The sequence below is a fragment of the Leucopleurus acutus genome (assembly GCF_964270905.1).
Source record: "Leucopleurus acutus genome assembly, chromosome: 17".
Lineage (NCBI taxonomy): Eukaryota > Metazoa > Chordata > Mammalia > Artiodactyla > Delphinidae > Leucopleurus > Leucopleurus acutus.
In genome coordinates, this window is record NC_139159.1 from 55,206,634 (window position 1) to 55,223,966 (window position 17,333).

Genomic DNA, 17,333 nt, shown 5'->3' on the forward strand with positions numbered 1-17,333 from the left:
TTTACTAGAAAGTTTATTCTAATGACTTAGTTACCACTTCTGTGTACTGGAATAGTTTTGAATATAACATATGTGTTTTCGCATTTTTTAATAATCAGTATCCTCAAGCTTTGAAATATTCAAAGTCAAAACCCCATATTTTAGTGTTTAGCCAAATTACAGGAAGAATAAATTTAGCAAGAAAATGGATAAGCACCTTTGAGAATTAAATGTAAGCCTTATTATGTGATTAGCGCTTATATTCTTTTTCACAAAATAGGTTGCTAATTGATCCTACACCTCCTAGCGTCCAAAGAATAATATCCCATATCATGTAAAAGAAATCGTTTGCACACTGGATTGTTAGAAGTATTTTGCTATATAAGTAGAAGCTGATGGCCATTACAGATTAATTACTCTCAGCTCTTGAGGACTGGTGAAGCTGGTTGTGGTTTCTTCATGCATCTTACATGGCTTTTCTTCTAAATAAAAGTACATAGAGAACAAAAACACTCACTGGCTGTTCGTTTGGGAAATAGACTTTCCTCGCCAGGCAGATAAACTGCACTGTTAATTTTAAGAAATGTGTTGTGTTTTGTTTTGCTTTGCTTTGTTCTGTTCATATAAAATGCCAAGGCAGACTCTCAAGAAGTTCACAACCAGAATTAACTCTGTACAGCGAGAGCATCTTCCTCTACCAAGGACAGCTCCAGGGTGTTTTCATTAGTGCTGGTTTTCATCCTGAAGTTGAAGGAACCGTAGAGTTTCGCAGACTCTTTGGAAGAGGCAAACCTGTCACGCCGATATAGCTCCCCCTTCCACATGGACATCATTAGCAAACAGGAAAGAACGACCCCCCCAAGCGTGAGAAGGCAGAGGCCGGCAATCACACAGCGGTCTAGGTGAGCCCCCAGCCTCGCGCTCTCCTTCTCCAGACGTTCCATCTCCCGGGCCGGCACAGTGTTGGGATCCACAGTCACATCCCGTGGGACAACGTAAGAGATGATCACCAGCAAGATGCCAGTGACCAAGAACAAGATGGCGCTTATGAAACCATAGTCTACTGACTTCCCTGAAGAGGTGGCTTCCGAGCTTGCATCATCTTCATCTTCGGATATCAGCGATATGGCAGCCTCGGGGGACCACTCATTAGGATTTCCCCAGCCAAGGTCTCCCAGGTGCTTACTCCCTTTTGCTGAAGGGGAGCGCCGGTTCCTTTGCTCCAGGTTGATATTCTCATCCACATAGGTAAAAGAGGTTTCTAATTCCTGGCTACAGCAGTCACAGACTTTCTGTTCTGCTGTTATTTGATTGTTCCCTGAGTTGAGAAGCCCTGGTGGCAAGAAGTCTAGCTGAATAGCACTGTCTTGCAGTGAGGGGGAAGGGGATGCTGGAGAAGGGCTAAGTTTAGACCCTTCCCTCTCTGGTGCTCTTGGTGTCGACGTACAATGTCTCTGGCAGCAGAGAGCAGCTTTAGTGGCTGCTGCATCTGCCTGGTCCCTGGGAAGCCCTCCTGAACTCCAGTCCATAGCATCACACAGGGCTGCCTGGCTGCTCTTCTTAGCAAGATAGTGGAGCTCCATTGGAGCTAGTCAGACATCCCCCAGCAGCTTCCAGAAAGTCTGCCAATAGCAACACAGTTAGATAAGAACCCAACAGGAGCTAAGGCCGTACCACCAGCAGTATTGCTCCTGAGGCCCTCATCTCCTTTGTAGCCACAGGTCTTGACACTTCAGCCCCAATTCCTCCTAAAAGAGGTAAGAGAAAGGAGAGGCTACCTAGTGGTGGGAAAGTGTGAGAAGGGCAAATCCTCTGACTTATCACAGGGATTAACACTGAGAAATTTAGGCCAGGGTAGAAAAGGAACATGGAGGAAGTGGCAGTGTCTCTGAAGAAAGCATTGCCGTCACCAAGCCAAATTTATCCAAGGACTCACACATTTCGGTGACAGGATCCCTCAAACGAGAAGGCAGGTTTCCTGCATAGAGATACAAATGAGAAAAGCAGGGACCTTTTTTAGCAGAGCTGCTGATTTTCTGAAGAATCTAGGGAAGCACAGACTTCTCAACAATTCAGTTAAATTATAAGTGTTTAGACTCTCTGTAGTTCAGAACAGATTCTAAGACAGATTAGTGTTAGAGCGTCACCATGGGTGAACCAATCAGTATGTCACTATCAGTTGGGCTCTGTTGGAGCTGGGGCTCAGCATTTTGACTGGGTAGCTCTGAAATGGGTGAAAGATGGCTAGCTTGATCAGCCACCCCTCCTAACCTTACACTTTGTATATCCAGAGACCCTAGTCACACAGCCTTGTTCACAGTGCTTCCATTCTCAGCTTACTGCCAGATGGTGGTAGCATGTTCTGGACCCAAAAGTATGTGGACGACACACCTCATTGTGTGATCTCTGCAAAACACAATGGGCAGCCCACTCCTACACACACACACACACACACACACACACACACACACACACACAGCTGCCTGCTCCAGGTATAGGTCTGCTACTCCCACTCACTGGGTCTGAGTGGGTATGAGTTCCTCTACCTCGGCATGGTTTGCTAACAAATGTGTACAGGAAATCAACTGTCTAGAAGTTTTCACAAATCCAATCTAGAAGTAAACTGACAATAAAAGACAAATCATCAACCCACAGAGTCACAGTTTTGTTGAGGCAAATAGGTGGAAAGCTATTTCCAAAGTTACCTCTGGAACTCTGTATCCGTCACATGCCCTCAGCCCCACCACAGCAAGGCACATTTATGGGATAGAAGTTTGTGTTGAGCAGAAAACCAGTTGCCCATCTTTCTCTGCCTCTGCCATCTTTCTGAGGAATAAAAATGTACTTTCCACTATCACCAAGTACAGAGGTTTCAAGCAAAGGCCCTTTTTATTTTGCTTCCAAGTTCAGGGTAATAACTGATTTAACTCATGTCTTGGAGGCTTATTATGCTTCAAAATCCACATCCCAGCAGCTGGTAAACCCACACAGAAACGCAGGTAGGCCAACCTAAAGTCCACCTGGAAACTCACTTAAAATATGGGAGAGGAAATTTACATGTTTTCTGTTCTACATTAGAGTTTGTTTAAAACACACACACACACACACACACACACTTCTCTCCTATTATCGGCGTTTCTCTGGGGCTAAAACAGATAAAAACCAAGCCCAAAACAAAAGCAAACAAAAAAAATCAGGTGCAGGAAAAACACAACCGAACCAGAGCTTTCCTTTAGTAGGTGGACAGACCCCCACTGCAGGATCCCTCAGTGAAGGAAGCGATGATAACGGGTTTGACCAATTACTGAAATGAGAAATCATCTCGCAGTTCCCTCAAACATTAGGCGCTGTGATTAACCCTTGGCACAAATAACCCATCAAATTGGATTACTTTAGATAAAAATCGGCAGAGTCCCTTACGGGACTTCCAATTTATAACAAAGAGGGAGAGAAATCTCCACTTAATTCCCTTCTCCTGCTTCTTTTTCTCTTAAAAGGGAGACTGCTTGTTCCATCGGAACAAGCCGCACAGTCGATTTCCTTTGCAGCTCCGTTATCCGGGGCTTCCATTCTCAGGGGAGAATGGATAATCCCAGGGGACCAGCTAAAGGCTCTTTCCTTCAGTCTACTCCCTCTCATCTCTGGTTTAAGAGCGCGGTTAATAAAACTGCACCGCAAAACGAGGGGTCAGCACTCTCCCTCGTCCGTCTGCCAGCAATTAAGGACATTAATATTTGCATTGGAACTAACTGACACAGGCGAGGCTGGTCTGGGGGAGGCGACCTCGGGATCCGTCCTGCGCGCGCTGTGCGGGAAGGGCGCGCCGCGAGCTCCGGGCAGCGGTGTCCTTCGCGGAATCAATCCATTCCGGGTGAACTCCGCGTCCGCCGAGGTACCCAGTGTTGGGCTGCGTTCGCCAAATACCCTAAGGCAAGGCAGGCACCTTGGGCAAGGACTGGGGACGCTCGGCCAGGCTCTCGGGGTCTCTCCCTCGCCCCAGCGCCTCCTCCCCGTCCCTCTCTCCGCCACTCACCTCCTGCCTTGGCCACCCAGCGAGGCTCAAGCACCGCGCGCTTGTCCCTGCGCGGCTCCTCGGGAAAGTACCCCGCTCACAAGCCGCAGCACTTGTAGCCTCTACGCGCCGCCGGGCTTCGTGGGGTGGGCAGCGCCTGCTGTGCCGGTTGGGCGGGCCGGGGCGGGGCTCGGCTCTCCCTCTTGCTGAGCATCCCGGGAGATGTAGTGCGGTTCGGCCTCCCTGCCTCCCTCCTGTCTCTCTTCTGTCCTACCTTCTCGCTTTTGCCCTTCCTGAAGACGAGTTCCCGCTATACCTCCGTGCTCCGGCCTGGCACGTTAGAAGAAATCGCTGGCTCTTAAACTCAGGCTTAGGTCCCCTAGCCTCAGGTGTGGCCACAGGATTATGAGGGAAGGAGTGTATATTTAGTTACAACTATGTGCCAGGCAATATGCAGATTTCGTTTTGTTTAAAAGTCAGAACAAATCCTCCACGTAGATTTTATTAATCCTCATTTTACAGATAAGGAAAGAGGCTCAGAGGGATTAAGTGCCTCATCCAGGGTTACAAAGACAATTAATGATTGCTAATAAATTGCATCCAAGAATCTGCTTCCAAAGTCATTGCCTTGGTCACAAAATCAGGAGATATGTGAACATTGAGGGTAAGGGATTGTCCTGTTCTCTGCATCCCCTGTGCCTAGCAGAGTGTTTGAATAATAATGACCCAAAATAACAATAGTTAACATACATAGCACTTACTATTGCCAGGCTCTCTTCTAATCACGTTGAATACATTAACTCATTTAATGGTCACAGTTAATTTTTTTTTTTTTTTTTTTTTTTGCGGTACGAGGGCCTGTCACTGTTGTGGCCTCTACCTTTGCGGAGCACAGGCTCCGGACGCTCAGGCTCAGCGGCCATGGCTCACGGGCCCAGCCGCTCCGCGGCATGTGGGATCTTCCCGCACCGGGGCACGAACCCGTGTCCCCTGCATCGGCAGGCGGACTCTCAACCACTGCGCCACCAGGGAAGCCCCACAGTTAATTTTTAAAGTCCTGTAAAAATCCACTTTTGTAAAGATGGGGTTTTACAAAAGAGGAAACTGAATAACAAAGAAGGTGAGTAATTTGCCCTAAGTCATACAGCTAGTACTCGGTAGAGGTGGCATGAATCCCCAAAGGTCCTAAGCATTATGCAAATTGAAAGAATGGAAAAAGAACCAGAAGGCAAGAAAAGAAAGGGTTAGGAATAAAGGAAATCTGGAGGTTGAAGCTACTGAGATGTGATTCCTAAGACAGGACAAAGTAACTTCTTTGGGTCACCAACCTCTTTCTAACCACAGCCAACACTGCGACAGCCAACAGCCAAACAGAATGTGCGGTTTGTGAATCGTCTCCAAGTTTTCAGCATCTCCTCTGGGGTGATTCTAGGGTTATTGATTGTTTTTATCAAAGGGGAGCAAGAGAAGGGTTATAATATAATGTCTTCCTGCTTGTGAGTAGCTCACATAAATTCTGTGGTTGCTTGCTTTCAAATAATAGATCAATCTCCTATAATGATGATTTTGTTGTTTTTCCTTTATATTGATGGAATTCATAGTCTCATATTTCCAGGGACTTCGTAATATACCACTTTTAAATCTTTTCTCACTATGACTCTCTTTTAGCCAGTTAAGCCCATCTGTTGCTAAACATGACATATCTATTATGGCTTTTTCTCCTTCGCTCATTAATTACACTGTTTTCCAGTGAGAATATCCTTTCCTCATTCCCCTATTCCCTCCACGCTTCAAGGATTAGCTCATCAAGCCACATTTGCTGGGGTGCATTCTGTTCTTAGTACTATATATTTAAAAGGGAGCCCAAAGACACCATGCAGTGTCCAGAAGAGAGCAATTAAGAAGTTGAAGAAACTTAAACTCACGTTGGACAAGGAGATGCTAAAGGAACTTGGGATATTTAGCCAGAGGAGGAGACTCAAAGGAAACAAAAACTAACTTTAAATTATTTGAAGTTTATGAATAGAAGAGGAATTCTATATTGTGGTTAAAAAAGGGAAAAGCAGAACCAATGACAATAATAGTATTTATTTGTCCTAATGTGTTATCTTTAATTCTTAGACCAACTCTATAAGGGAGCCAGTATTATTATACCCATTTTACAATGTAGAATTTGAGTATTGAAAATGTCTTTTTCCCAAGGTATTAGAAGTAATAAGTAACTGGTAGAGCCAAGATTCCAACTCGTGTCTATCTTCACCACTACACTATACTGAGCAATGCTTCACAATCATTTTCACAGCAGAACATAAATAAGAAGTGATCATATGTATTGCACTGGGATAAACACAGGAGGTTTCTCATGGCCATCATCCTGGTGCTATGGGTACTTCAGGCCCTGTAAGACAGCTAGGGGGCCCAAGGGAAGAGATAAACCGGCACATCTGTAGTATACTGGGGCACCTGAGGATGATGGATACAGGGGCTGGGAAGCTCTGGATAACACTATCAGACTTAATAAGGAGGCTAATTTGAGGCTGAGCATAAGGAAGAACATTCTCTTTAAGGACTTGAAACAGGATGTCTCATGAAAGTGAATTCTGTTATTACTGGAGAGGATATTAAAAAAAAAAAGAACCACTGATTAGTGGTGTGGCAGAAGGGATTCATCTAGTTGGGTTAGAGGACCTCTATGGTTTCCTGCTGAAATGATTCTAAGTTACATCTCCTTCATGAAGCCCTTTTCCTCCAAACCAGATCCCAAAGCTTATTCCTCCTATGAACTATACTAGGACTTGTCAGCACTGACATTTTTTAATATTTATCAGCCACTACCTTGTGACATTTCTAGAATGTCTAGGTAACTACTGCATATCGTTTAACTTCTCACTTAGGTGCCTAAACCTCTAACAGCAACTGTAAGCTCCTTAAGGTCAGTATCCACATACGAAATGTCTTATTATCTCCTACAGAAGTAAAATATTTCTACTGAGTAGAGTGAAGGAAAATGCCAAGACTGAACTGAGACTGGAGATGATTATCTATTCACATTATTCTCTCTCATTTCCTATTTCTTAATATAGTACACTTGACTGTCTACATATTCTTGAGCATTAAAATAAAATCAACTCTGTGCCAACATGGTACAAAATCTCCTTCAAAATTCTGCAGAAAAAGAATAAACGTGAACTTAATAAGCTTCTGGAAAGAAAAGCTTCGCGAAAAATACCATTTGCTAGAATAATTTCACCTCTCTCTCCTATAAGTTCATGTCTAAAATTCCCTCAAAATCTCACCCAGGAACCTTTTTCAAGAGGCTTTCTTGTTCACAACCCCCAAATTCTTATTGCTCTTCTAATTGGCATTCTAGTGGCATAATACACTTCCTTTTATACTATCATGTTACATCTATAGAAGTATTTCATATATATTTTATACTGCTTTCTTTATACTGCTGTCTCTCTTCCCAGATAAAATTTAAGCTCTTTGAGAACCAATATATTCTTTCTATAACTTTGAAGATACACTTGGGCATGAAACAGCAAAAATACATGGCCAACAATGGTTCTTCACTGTATGCTTACAAAATGATTGACACCAATAAAAAAATGATACTAAAGTCTAAGTAATGATTTTGATCTTACATAATTTTTAATATGGTTCATATTTTCCTGTTTACTTATACTCCATGAGGTATGAGAGGCACAATCATGATTACACCAACTGGAAAAATAGACTCTGAGAAGTAAATTTACCATGTGAACCAAAGGTAGTGCAGGGACTTTGGAATTCCCTGGTGGTCCAGTGGTTAGGACTCCACGCTTTCAATGTCTAGGGCCCAGTTTCGATCCCTGGTCAGGGAACTAAGATCTCGCAAGCCTCACCAAGTGGCCAGAAAGGTAGTGCAGGGACTTTTAACAAATAGTCTCTTGTAATGACTGAGGATACTTTCCAGTTTTCTCTCTTCAGCAATAATAAAAAAGACTGATTATAAATAAATATCCTTAGTGGATTTAGAGTTAATAGGAGAGGCTAGGTTGTAGGGTGGTAAGAAAGACATTGGCTGGATAGAGGCTCAGTGACTTCATGGGAATAGTACAAGGAATATGATTTACTTTATGTCCAAGCTGACACTTCTAAATGGTGGAAGAAAAGGATAAAAATGACCAACTTTTATAGTAATGAAGATCTCATTTACTAACAAAATTCTAGGAACAACAAAAAAGTCACATTAAGTTTTAAAGTCTTCTTTAAATAAAAATGCTATAGCGGCCAGGATAGCAAGTTATTTAAATAAATAAAGTGGACAGATACAGACACTAGGGAGGAGGGAAGACTGTAGCCAAATTGAGAGCAAGTGCTTTTCCTAAGGGGTCAGTGTCCCCTAACTGCTTTACCAGATGTTTGTCTTGAGTGAATTCATACATCAATAAAAGTCAGATATCCCAATTTTTATTTAAAAATTCAAAATCTTTAAAATTTAAATGAAAAAAATTTTTGATTTGTATGGATCAAAGAAAACATAACTATAGGAAACATTTGTTTCTGGTAACAGCAGACAAAGTGATTTAGACCCACCCATTGCTGAGGATAATTAAAAAATCTGGACAGAAGACCTTCAAGATAGCGGAGGAGTAAGATGTGGAGATCACCTTCCTCCCCACAAATACATCAGAAATACATCTACGCATGGAACAACTCGTACAGAACACCTACTGAACGCTGGCAGAAGACCACAGACTTCCCAAAAGGCAAGAAACTCCCCACGTACCTGGGTAGGGAAAAAAAAAAAAGAAAAAACAGAGACAAAACAATGGGGATGGGACCTGCACTTCTGGGAGGGAGCTGTGAAGGAGGAAAGGTTTCCACACACTAGGAAGCCCCTTCACTGGTGGAGACGGGGGGTTGGGTTGGGGTGAAGCTTCAGAGCCATGGAGGAGAGTGCAGCAACAGGGGTGCAGAGGGCAAAGGGGAGGGATTCCTGCACAGAGGATCAGTGCCGACCAGCAATCACCAGCCCGAGAGGCTTGTCTACTCACCCAATGGGGCGGGCGGGGCTGGGAGCTGAGGCTCGGGCTTTGGAGGTCAGATCCCAGGGAGAAGACTGGGGTTGGCTGCGTTAAAACAGCCTGAAGGGGGCTAGTGTAGCACAGCTAGCCAGAAGGGAGTCCTGGAAAAACTCTGGCCCTGCCTAAGGGGCAAGAGACCATTGTTTCGGGGTGCGCAAGGAGAGGAGATTCAGAGCATCTCCTAGATGAGCTCCAGAGATGGGCGTGAACTGCAGCTGTCAACCTGGACATGAGAGACGGGCATGAGATGCTAAGGCCGCTGCTGCAGCCACCAAGAAGCCTGTGTGCAAGAACAGGTCACTATCCACACCTCCCCTCCCGGGAGCCTGTCCTGCCCGCCACTGCCAGGGTCCCGTGATCCAAGGACAACTTTCCCAGGAGAACACACAGTGCGCCTCAGGCTGTTGCAACCTCTGCCGCCGCAGGCTCGTCCAGCATTCCGTACCCTTCCCTCCCCCCAGCCTGAATGAGCCAGAGCCCCCTAATCAGCTGCTACTTTAACCCCATCCTGTCTGGGCAGGAACAGACACCCTCAAGCGACCTACATGCAGAAGCGGGGCCAAATCCACAGCTGAACCCCAGGAGCTGTGCAAACAAAGAAGAGAAAGGGAAATCTCTCCCAGCAGCCTCAGGAGCAGCGGATTAAATCTCCATATTCAATTTGATGTACCTTGCATCTGAGGAATACCTGAATAGACAACAAATCATCCCAGAATTGAGGCAGTGGACTTTGGGAGCAACTGTAGACTTGGGGTTTCCTTTCTGCATCTAATTTGTTTCTGTTTTTATGTTTATCTTGGTTTAGTATTTAGAGCTTATTATCATTGGTAGATTTATTGATTTTGCTCTCTTCTTTATATATATATATATATATATATATATAGCATTTGCCCTTTTTGTAAGTGTATATGTATATGCTTCTTTTGTGTGATTTTATCTATATGGCTTTGCTCTTACCATTTGTCCTAGGGTTCTGTCTGTCCATTTTTTTTTTTTCTTTTTTAGTATAGTTTTTAGTGCTTGTTATCACTGCTGGATTTGTTTGTTGGTCTGGTTGCTCTCTTCTTCCCTTCTTTTCTAAATTTTTTTATTTTTTAATATATTTTTTTATTTTAATAACTTTATTTTATTTTATTTTTCTTTCTTTTTTTCCCCTCCCTTTTCTTCTGAGCCATGTGGCTGACAGGGTCTTGGTGCTCCGGCCACGTGTCAGGCCTGAGCCTCTTAGGCAGGAGAGCCGAGTTCAGGACATTGGACCACCAGACACCTCCCGGCCCCATGTAACATCAAATGGCGAAAGCTCTCCCAGAGACCTCCATCTCAATGCTAAGACCCACATCCACTCAACCACCAGCAAGCTACAGTGCTGGACACCGCATACCAAACAACTAGCAAGACAGAAACACAACCCCACCCATTAGCAGAGAGACTGCCTAAAATCATAATAAGTTCACAGACACCCCAAAACATGCAACTGGACACAGTCCTGCCCATCAGAAAGACAAGATCCGGCCTCCTCCACCAGAACACAGGCTCCAGTCCCCTCCACCAGGAAGCCTACACAACCCACTGAACAAACCTAACCCACTGGGGGCAGATGCCAAAAGCAACAGGAACTATGAACCTGCAGCCTGGAAAAAGGAGACCCCAAACACAGTAAGTGAAGCAAAATGAGAAGACAGAGAAACACACAGCAGATGAAGGAGCAAGGTAAAAACCCCCAAGACCAAACAAATGAATAGGAAATAGGCAGTCTACCTGAAAAACAATTCAGAGTAATGATAGTAAAGGTGATCCAAAATCTTGGATATAGAATGCAGAAAATACAAGAAACATTTAACAAGGACCTAGAAGAACTAAAGAGCAAACAAATAATGATGAACAACACAATAAATGAAATTAAAAATTCTCTATAAGGAATCAATAGCAGAATAACTGAGGCAGAGGAATGGATAAGTGACCTGGAAGATAAAATAGTGGAAATAACTACTACAGAGCAGAATAAGGAAAAAAGAATGAAAAGAATTGAGGACAGTCTCAGAGACGTCTGGGACAACATTAAACGCACCAACCTTTGAATTATAGGGGTCCCAGAAGAAGAAGAGAAAAAGAAAGGGACTGAGAAAATATTTGAAGAGATTATAGTTGAAAACTTCCCTTATATGGAAAAGGAAATAGTCAATCAAGTCCAGGAAGTGCAGAGTCCCATAGAGGATAAATCCAAGGAGAAACATGCCAAAACACATATTAATCAAACTATCAAAATTTAAATACAAACAAAAAGTATTAAAAGCAGAAGGGAAAAACAACAAATAACATACAAGGGGATCCCCATAAGGTAGTGGCTGATTCATCAGCAGAAATTGTACAAGCCAGAAGGGTGTGGCAGACCATATTTAAAGTGATGAAAGGGAAAAACCTACAACCAAGATTACTCTACCCAGCAAGGATCTCATTCAGACTTGATAGAAAAATTTAAAACTTTACAGACAAGCAAAAGCTAAGAGAACTCAGCACCACCAAACCAGCTTTACAACAAATGCTAAAGGAACTTCTCTAGGCAGGAAACACAAGAGAAGGAAAAGACCTACAATAACAAAACCAAAACAATTAAGAAAATGGTAATAGGAACATACATATCGATAATTACCTTAAATGTAAATGGATTAAATGCACCAACCAAAAGACATAGACTGGCTAAATGGATACAAAAACAAGACCTATAGATATGCTGTCTACATGAGATCCACTTCAGATCTATGGACACATACAGACTGAAAGTGAGGGGATGGAAAAAGTTATTTCACGCAAATGGAAATGAAAAGAAAGCTGGAGTAGCAATTCTCATATCACACAAAATAGACTTTCAAGACTATTACAAGAGACACAGTAGGACACTACATAATGATCAAGGGATCAATCCAAGAAGAAGATATAAAAATTGTAAATATTGATGCACCCAACATGGGAGCACCTCAATACATTAGGCAAAAGCCAACAGCCATAAAGGGGGAAATTGACAGTAACACAATAATAGTAAGAGATTTTAATGCCCCACTTTCACCAATGGACAGATCATCCAAAATGAAAATAAATAAGGAAACACAGGCTTTAAATGATACATTAAACAAGATGGACTTAATTGATATTTATAGGACATTCCATCCAAAAACAACAGAATACACTTTCCTCTCAAGTGCTCATGGAACATTCTCCAGGATAAATCATATCTTGGGTCACAAATCAAGCCTTGGTAAATTTAAGAAAATTGAAATTGTATCAAGTGTCTTTTCCAACCACAATGCGATGAGACTAGATATCAATTACAAGAAAAAATCTGTAAAAAATATAAACATATGGAGGCTAAAAAATACACTACTAAATAACCTAGAGGTCACTGAAGAAATCAAAGAGGAAATAAAAAAATACCTAGAAACAAATGACAATGAAAACACGACGACCCAAAACCTATGGGATGCAGCAAAAGCAGTTCTAAGAGGGAAGTTTATACCAACATAATCCTACCTCAAGAAACAAGAAACATCTCAAATAAACATCCTAACCTTACACTTAAGGCAATTAGAGAAAGAAGAACAAAAAACCCCCAAAGTTAGCAGAAGGAAAAAATTATAAAGATCAGATCAGAAATAAATGAAAAAGAAATGAAGGAAATGATGGCAAAGATCAAGAAAACTAAAAGCTGGTTCTTTGAGAAGATAAACAAAATTGATAAACCATTAGCCAGACTCATCAAGAAAAAAAGGGAGAAGACTCAAATCAATAGAATTAGAAATGCAAAAGGAGAAGAAACAACTGAATCTGCAGAAATACAAAGGATCATGAGTGATTACTACAGCAACCATATGCCAAAAAAATGGACATCCTGGAAGAAATGGACAAATTCTTAGAAAAGCACAACCGTCCAAGACTGAATCAGGAAGAAATAAGAAATATAAACTGATGAATCACAAGCACTGAAATTGAAACTGTGATTAAAAATTTTTCAACAAACAAAAGCCCAGGACCAGATGACTTCACAGGCAAATTCTACCAAACATTTGGACAAGAGCTAACACCTAATCTTCTCAAACTCTTCCAAAATATAGCAGAGGGAGGAACACTCCCAAACTCATTCTACAAGGCCACTATCACCCTGATACCAAAACCAGACAAAGATATCAAAAAATAAGAAAACTACAGGCCAATATCACTGACGAACATAGATGCAAAAATCCTCAACAAAGTACTAGCAAACAGAATCCAACAGCACATTAAAAGGATCATACACTATGATCAAGTGGGGTTTATCCCAGGAATGCAAAGATTCTTCAATATACACAAATCAGTCAATGTGATAGACCATATTAACAAATTGAAGGCTAAAAACCATATGATCATCTCAATAGATGCAGAAAAACTTTTGACAAAGTTCAACACCCATTTGTGATAAAAACCCTCCAGAAGGTGGGCACAGAGGGAACTTACCTCAATGTAATGGAGGCCATACATGACAAACCCACAGCCAGCATCATTCTCAGTGGTGAAAAACTGAAACCATTTCCACTAAGATCAGGAACAAGACAAGGGTGCCCACTCTCGCCACTATTATTCAACATAGTTTTGGAAGTTTTAGCCATGGCAGTCAGAGAAGAAAAAGAAATAAAAGGAATCCAAATTGGAAAAGAAGAAGTAAAAATGTCACTGTTTGCAGATGACATGATACCATACATAGAGAATCCTATAGATGCTACCAGAAAGCTACTAAAGCTAATCAATGACATTGGTAAAGTAGCAGGTTACAAAATTAATGCACAGACATCTCTTGCATTACTATACACTAATGATGAAAAATCTGAAAGAGAAATTGAGGAAACATTACCATTTACCATTGCAACAAAAAGAATAAAATGCCTAGGAATAAATCTACCTATGGAGACAAAAGACCTGTATGCAGAAAACTATAAGACACTGATGAAAGAAATTAAGATGATACAAATAGATGGAGAGATATACCATGTTCTTGGATTGGAAGAATCAACATTGTGAAAATAACTATACTACCCAAAGCAATCTACAGATTCAATGCAATCCCTATCAAACTACCACTGACATTTTTCACAGAACTAGAACAAAAAATTTCCCAATGTGTATGGAAACATAAAAGACCCCAAATAGCCAAAGCAATCTTGAGAAAGAAAAACGGAGCTGGAGGAATCAGGCTCCTGGACCTCAGACTACACTACAAAGCTACAGTAATTAAGACAGTATGGTACTGGCACAAAAACAGAACTATAGATCAATGGAACAGTATAGAATGTCCAGAGATAAACCCATGCACATATGGTCACCTTATCTTTGACAAAGGAGGCAAGAATATACAATGGAGAAAAGACAGCTTCCTCAATAAGTGGTGCTGGGAAAAGTGGACAACTACACGTAAAAGAATGAAATTAGAACACTTCCTAACACCATACACAAAAATAAACTCAAAATGGATTAAAGACATAAATGTAAGGCCACACACTATAAAACTCTTAGAGGAAAACATAGGAAGAACACTCTTCGACATAAATCACAGCAAGATCCTTTTTGACCCACCTCCTAGAGAAATGGAAATAAAAACAAAAATAAACAAATGTGACCTAATGAAGCTTAAAAGCTTTTGCACATCAAAGGAAAGCATAAACAAGACGAAAAGACAACCCTCAGAATGGGAGAAAATATTTGCAAATGAAGCACCTGACAAAGGATTAATCTCCAAAATATAAAAGCAGCTCATGCAGCTCAATATCAAAAAATCAAGCAACCCAATCCAAAAATGGACAGGATATCTAAACAGATATTTCTCCAAAGAAGATACACAGATGGCCAAGAAACACATGAAAGAATGCTCAACATCACTAATTATTAGAGAAATGCAAATCAAAGCTACAATGAGGTATCACCTCACACCAGTCGGAATGACCATTATCAAAAAATCTACAAACAATAAATGCTGGAGAGGGTGTGGAGAAAAGGGAACCCTCTTACACTGTTGGTGGGAATGTAAAATGATGCAGCCACTATGGAGAGAAGTATGCAGATTCCTTAAAAGACTAAAAATAGAGCTACCATATGACCCAGCAATCCCACTACTGGGCATATACCCTGAGAAAACCATAATTCAAAAAGAGTCATGTACCAGAATGTTCATTGAAGCTCTATTTACAATAGCCAGGACATGGAAGCAACCTAAGTGTCCATTGACAGATGAATGGATAGAGAAGATGTGGCACATATATACAATGGAATATTACTCAGCCATAAAACAAAATGAAATTGAGTTATTTCATAGTGAGCTGGATGGACCTAGAGTGTATCATACAGAGTAAAGTAAGTCAGAAATAAAGAACAGATACCATACGCTAACACATATATATGGAATCTAAAAAAAAAAAAAAATTGTTCTGAAGAACCTAAGGGCAGGATAGGAATAAAGACGCACATGTAGAGAACGGACTTGAGGACACGGGCAAGGGGAAGAGTAAGCTGGGACAAGGGGAAGGGTAAGCTGAGAGAGTGGCATGGACATATATACATTACCAAACGTAAAATAGCTAGTGGGAAGCAGATGCATAGCACAGGGGGATCAGCTCAGTACTTTGTGTTCACCTAGAGGGGTGGGATAGAGAGGGTGGGAGGGAGACGCAAGAGGGAGGAGATATTGGGATATATGTACACGTATATCTGATTCACTTTTTTATACGGCAGAAATTAACACACCATTGTAAAGCAGTTATACTCCAGTAAAGATGCTAAATAAATAAATAAATAATAAAGTAAAAGGGGGAACCAAAAAAAAAAGAAATCTGGACAAAATGTACAAAAATCACTTGCTTGAAGACACGTAAATTTAAAAAGATAGAGAAAAGTTACTGGGCTACAATCCAGAAAAGGAGAGAGAGTCCGTGAGGCAAGTCAGGAGCTTGGAGTTTCCTTTTACTTGGGGATGTTAGATGATTCAAGAGGAAATAGTTGAGAGTCCAAGAAGCTAAGGAGAGTGGAGACTGGGGTTCTGAGCCCACCAAGGGAAGGAATTATAGTGAATCTGCTCCACTCCTTAAACTTTGGGTTAAAAATCCTAAAAGGTTGCATCCTAGCAGTGTGAAGCAGTTAGATGGGACCTCACAGGGAGTGCACCTCACTTTGTTAAGATGTCAATCCCTAAAATTTAACCACGGTAATTTCAGAGTGCTAGAACACCAGGTACTTGGCATAAGAAGCAATCTTTGAAAAAGGAAAAAAAAATACTGCATCATCTCAAACCAGTTTTACAAACAATTTTGCAAATACATTAACTCAGAATAAAAAATAACAATAAAAAAAGCCAATTTCTAAAGGTCACATACTGTATAATTCTCTCTCTCATATATATATATATAAAATGTATATAACATATATAGCATATATATAATGTTATATATCTATAACATTTTCATAATGACAAAGTTATAGAGATGGAGAACACATTAGTGGTTTCCAAGGGTTAAGGATTGTGGGTGGTATAGGAGTGGCTGTGATCATAACTATAAGGGATAGCATGAGGGAGATCTTTGTGGTGATGGAGTAGTCCTGTATCTTGATTGGGGTGGTGGCTACACAAATCTACGCATGTAGTAAACTAGCAGTTTTCTGGATTGATATTATATATAGTTACACAAAATGTAACCCATTGAGGGAAACCGAATGAAGGGTACACACGATCTTTCTGTAATATCATTGCAATGTTCCAAGAATCTATAATTATTTTAAAATTAAAAGTAAAACAAAGAAAAAACCCAAGCACATCAGAAGATTATATCACATGTATGAAAACAAACAGAAACATAAAACAATAGAAAATGACCAATGGGAGACTTCAGATACTAAAGAATTTTATTTCATTTTTTAAAAAATATTTATTTATTTGGCTGCATCGGATCTTAGTTGCAGCATGTGGGATCTTTGTTGTGGCACGTGGGCTTCTCTCTAGCTGTGGCGTGTGGGCTCTAGAGTGCGCGGGCTCAGTAGTTTTGGCATATGGGCTTAGTTATCCCGTGCCCTGTGGGATCTTAGTTCCCGACCAGGGATGGAACCCACATCTCCTGCATTGGAAGGCAGATTCTTAACCACTGGACCACCAGGGAAGTCCCTAGAGAATTTTAAATAACTATATTTACTGTGCTCAATGAAATAAGACAAAATTTAGAATTTTGTCAGAGAACTGGGAATAAAAAATGAAAATTGCCAGAATC

General features: G+C 41.2%; 1 protein-coding gene across 1 annotated transcript; it reads right to left on the minus strand.

Annotated features, from left to right (window-relative positions):
- Positions 1 to 644: 644 nt before the first annotated feature.
- On the minus strand, positions 645 to 1,562 carry TMEM74 (transmembrane protein 74; the record flags this gene model as incomplete). The annotated part of the gene is made up of 1 exon (XM_082858586.1): positions 645 to 1,562. One exon carries the CDS (start codon positions 1,560 to 1,562, stop codon positions 645 to 647), a length of 918 nt encoding a protein of 305 aa, XP_082714712.1.
- Between the last annotated feature and the right edge of the window lie 15,771 nt (positions 1,563 to 17,333).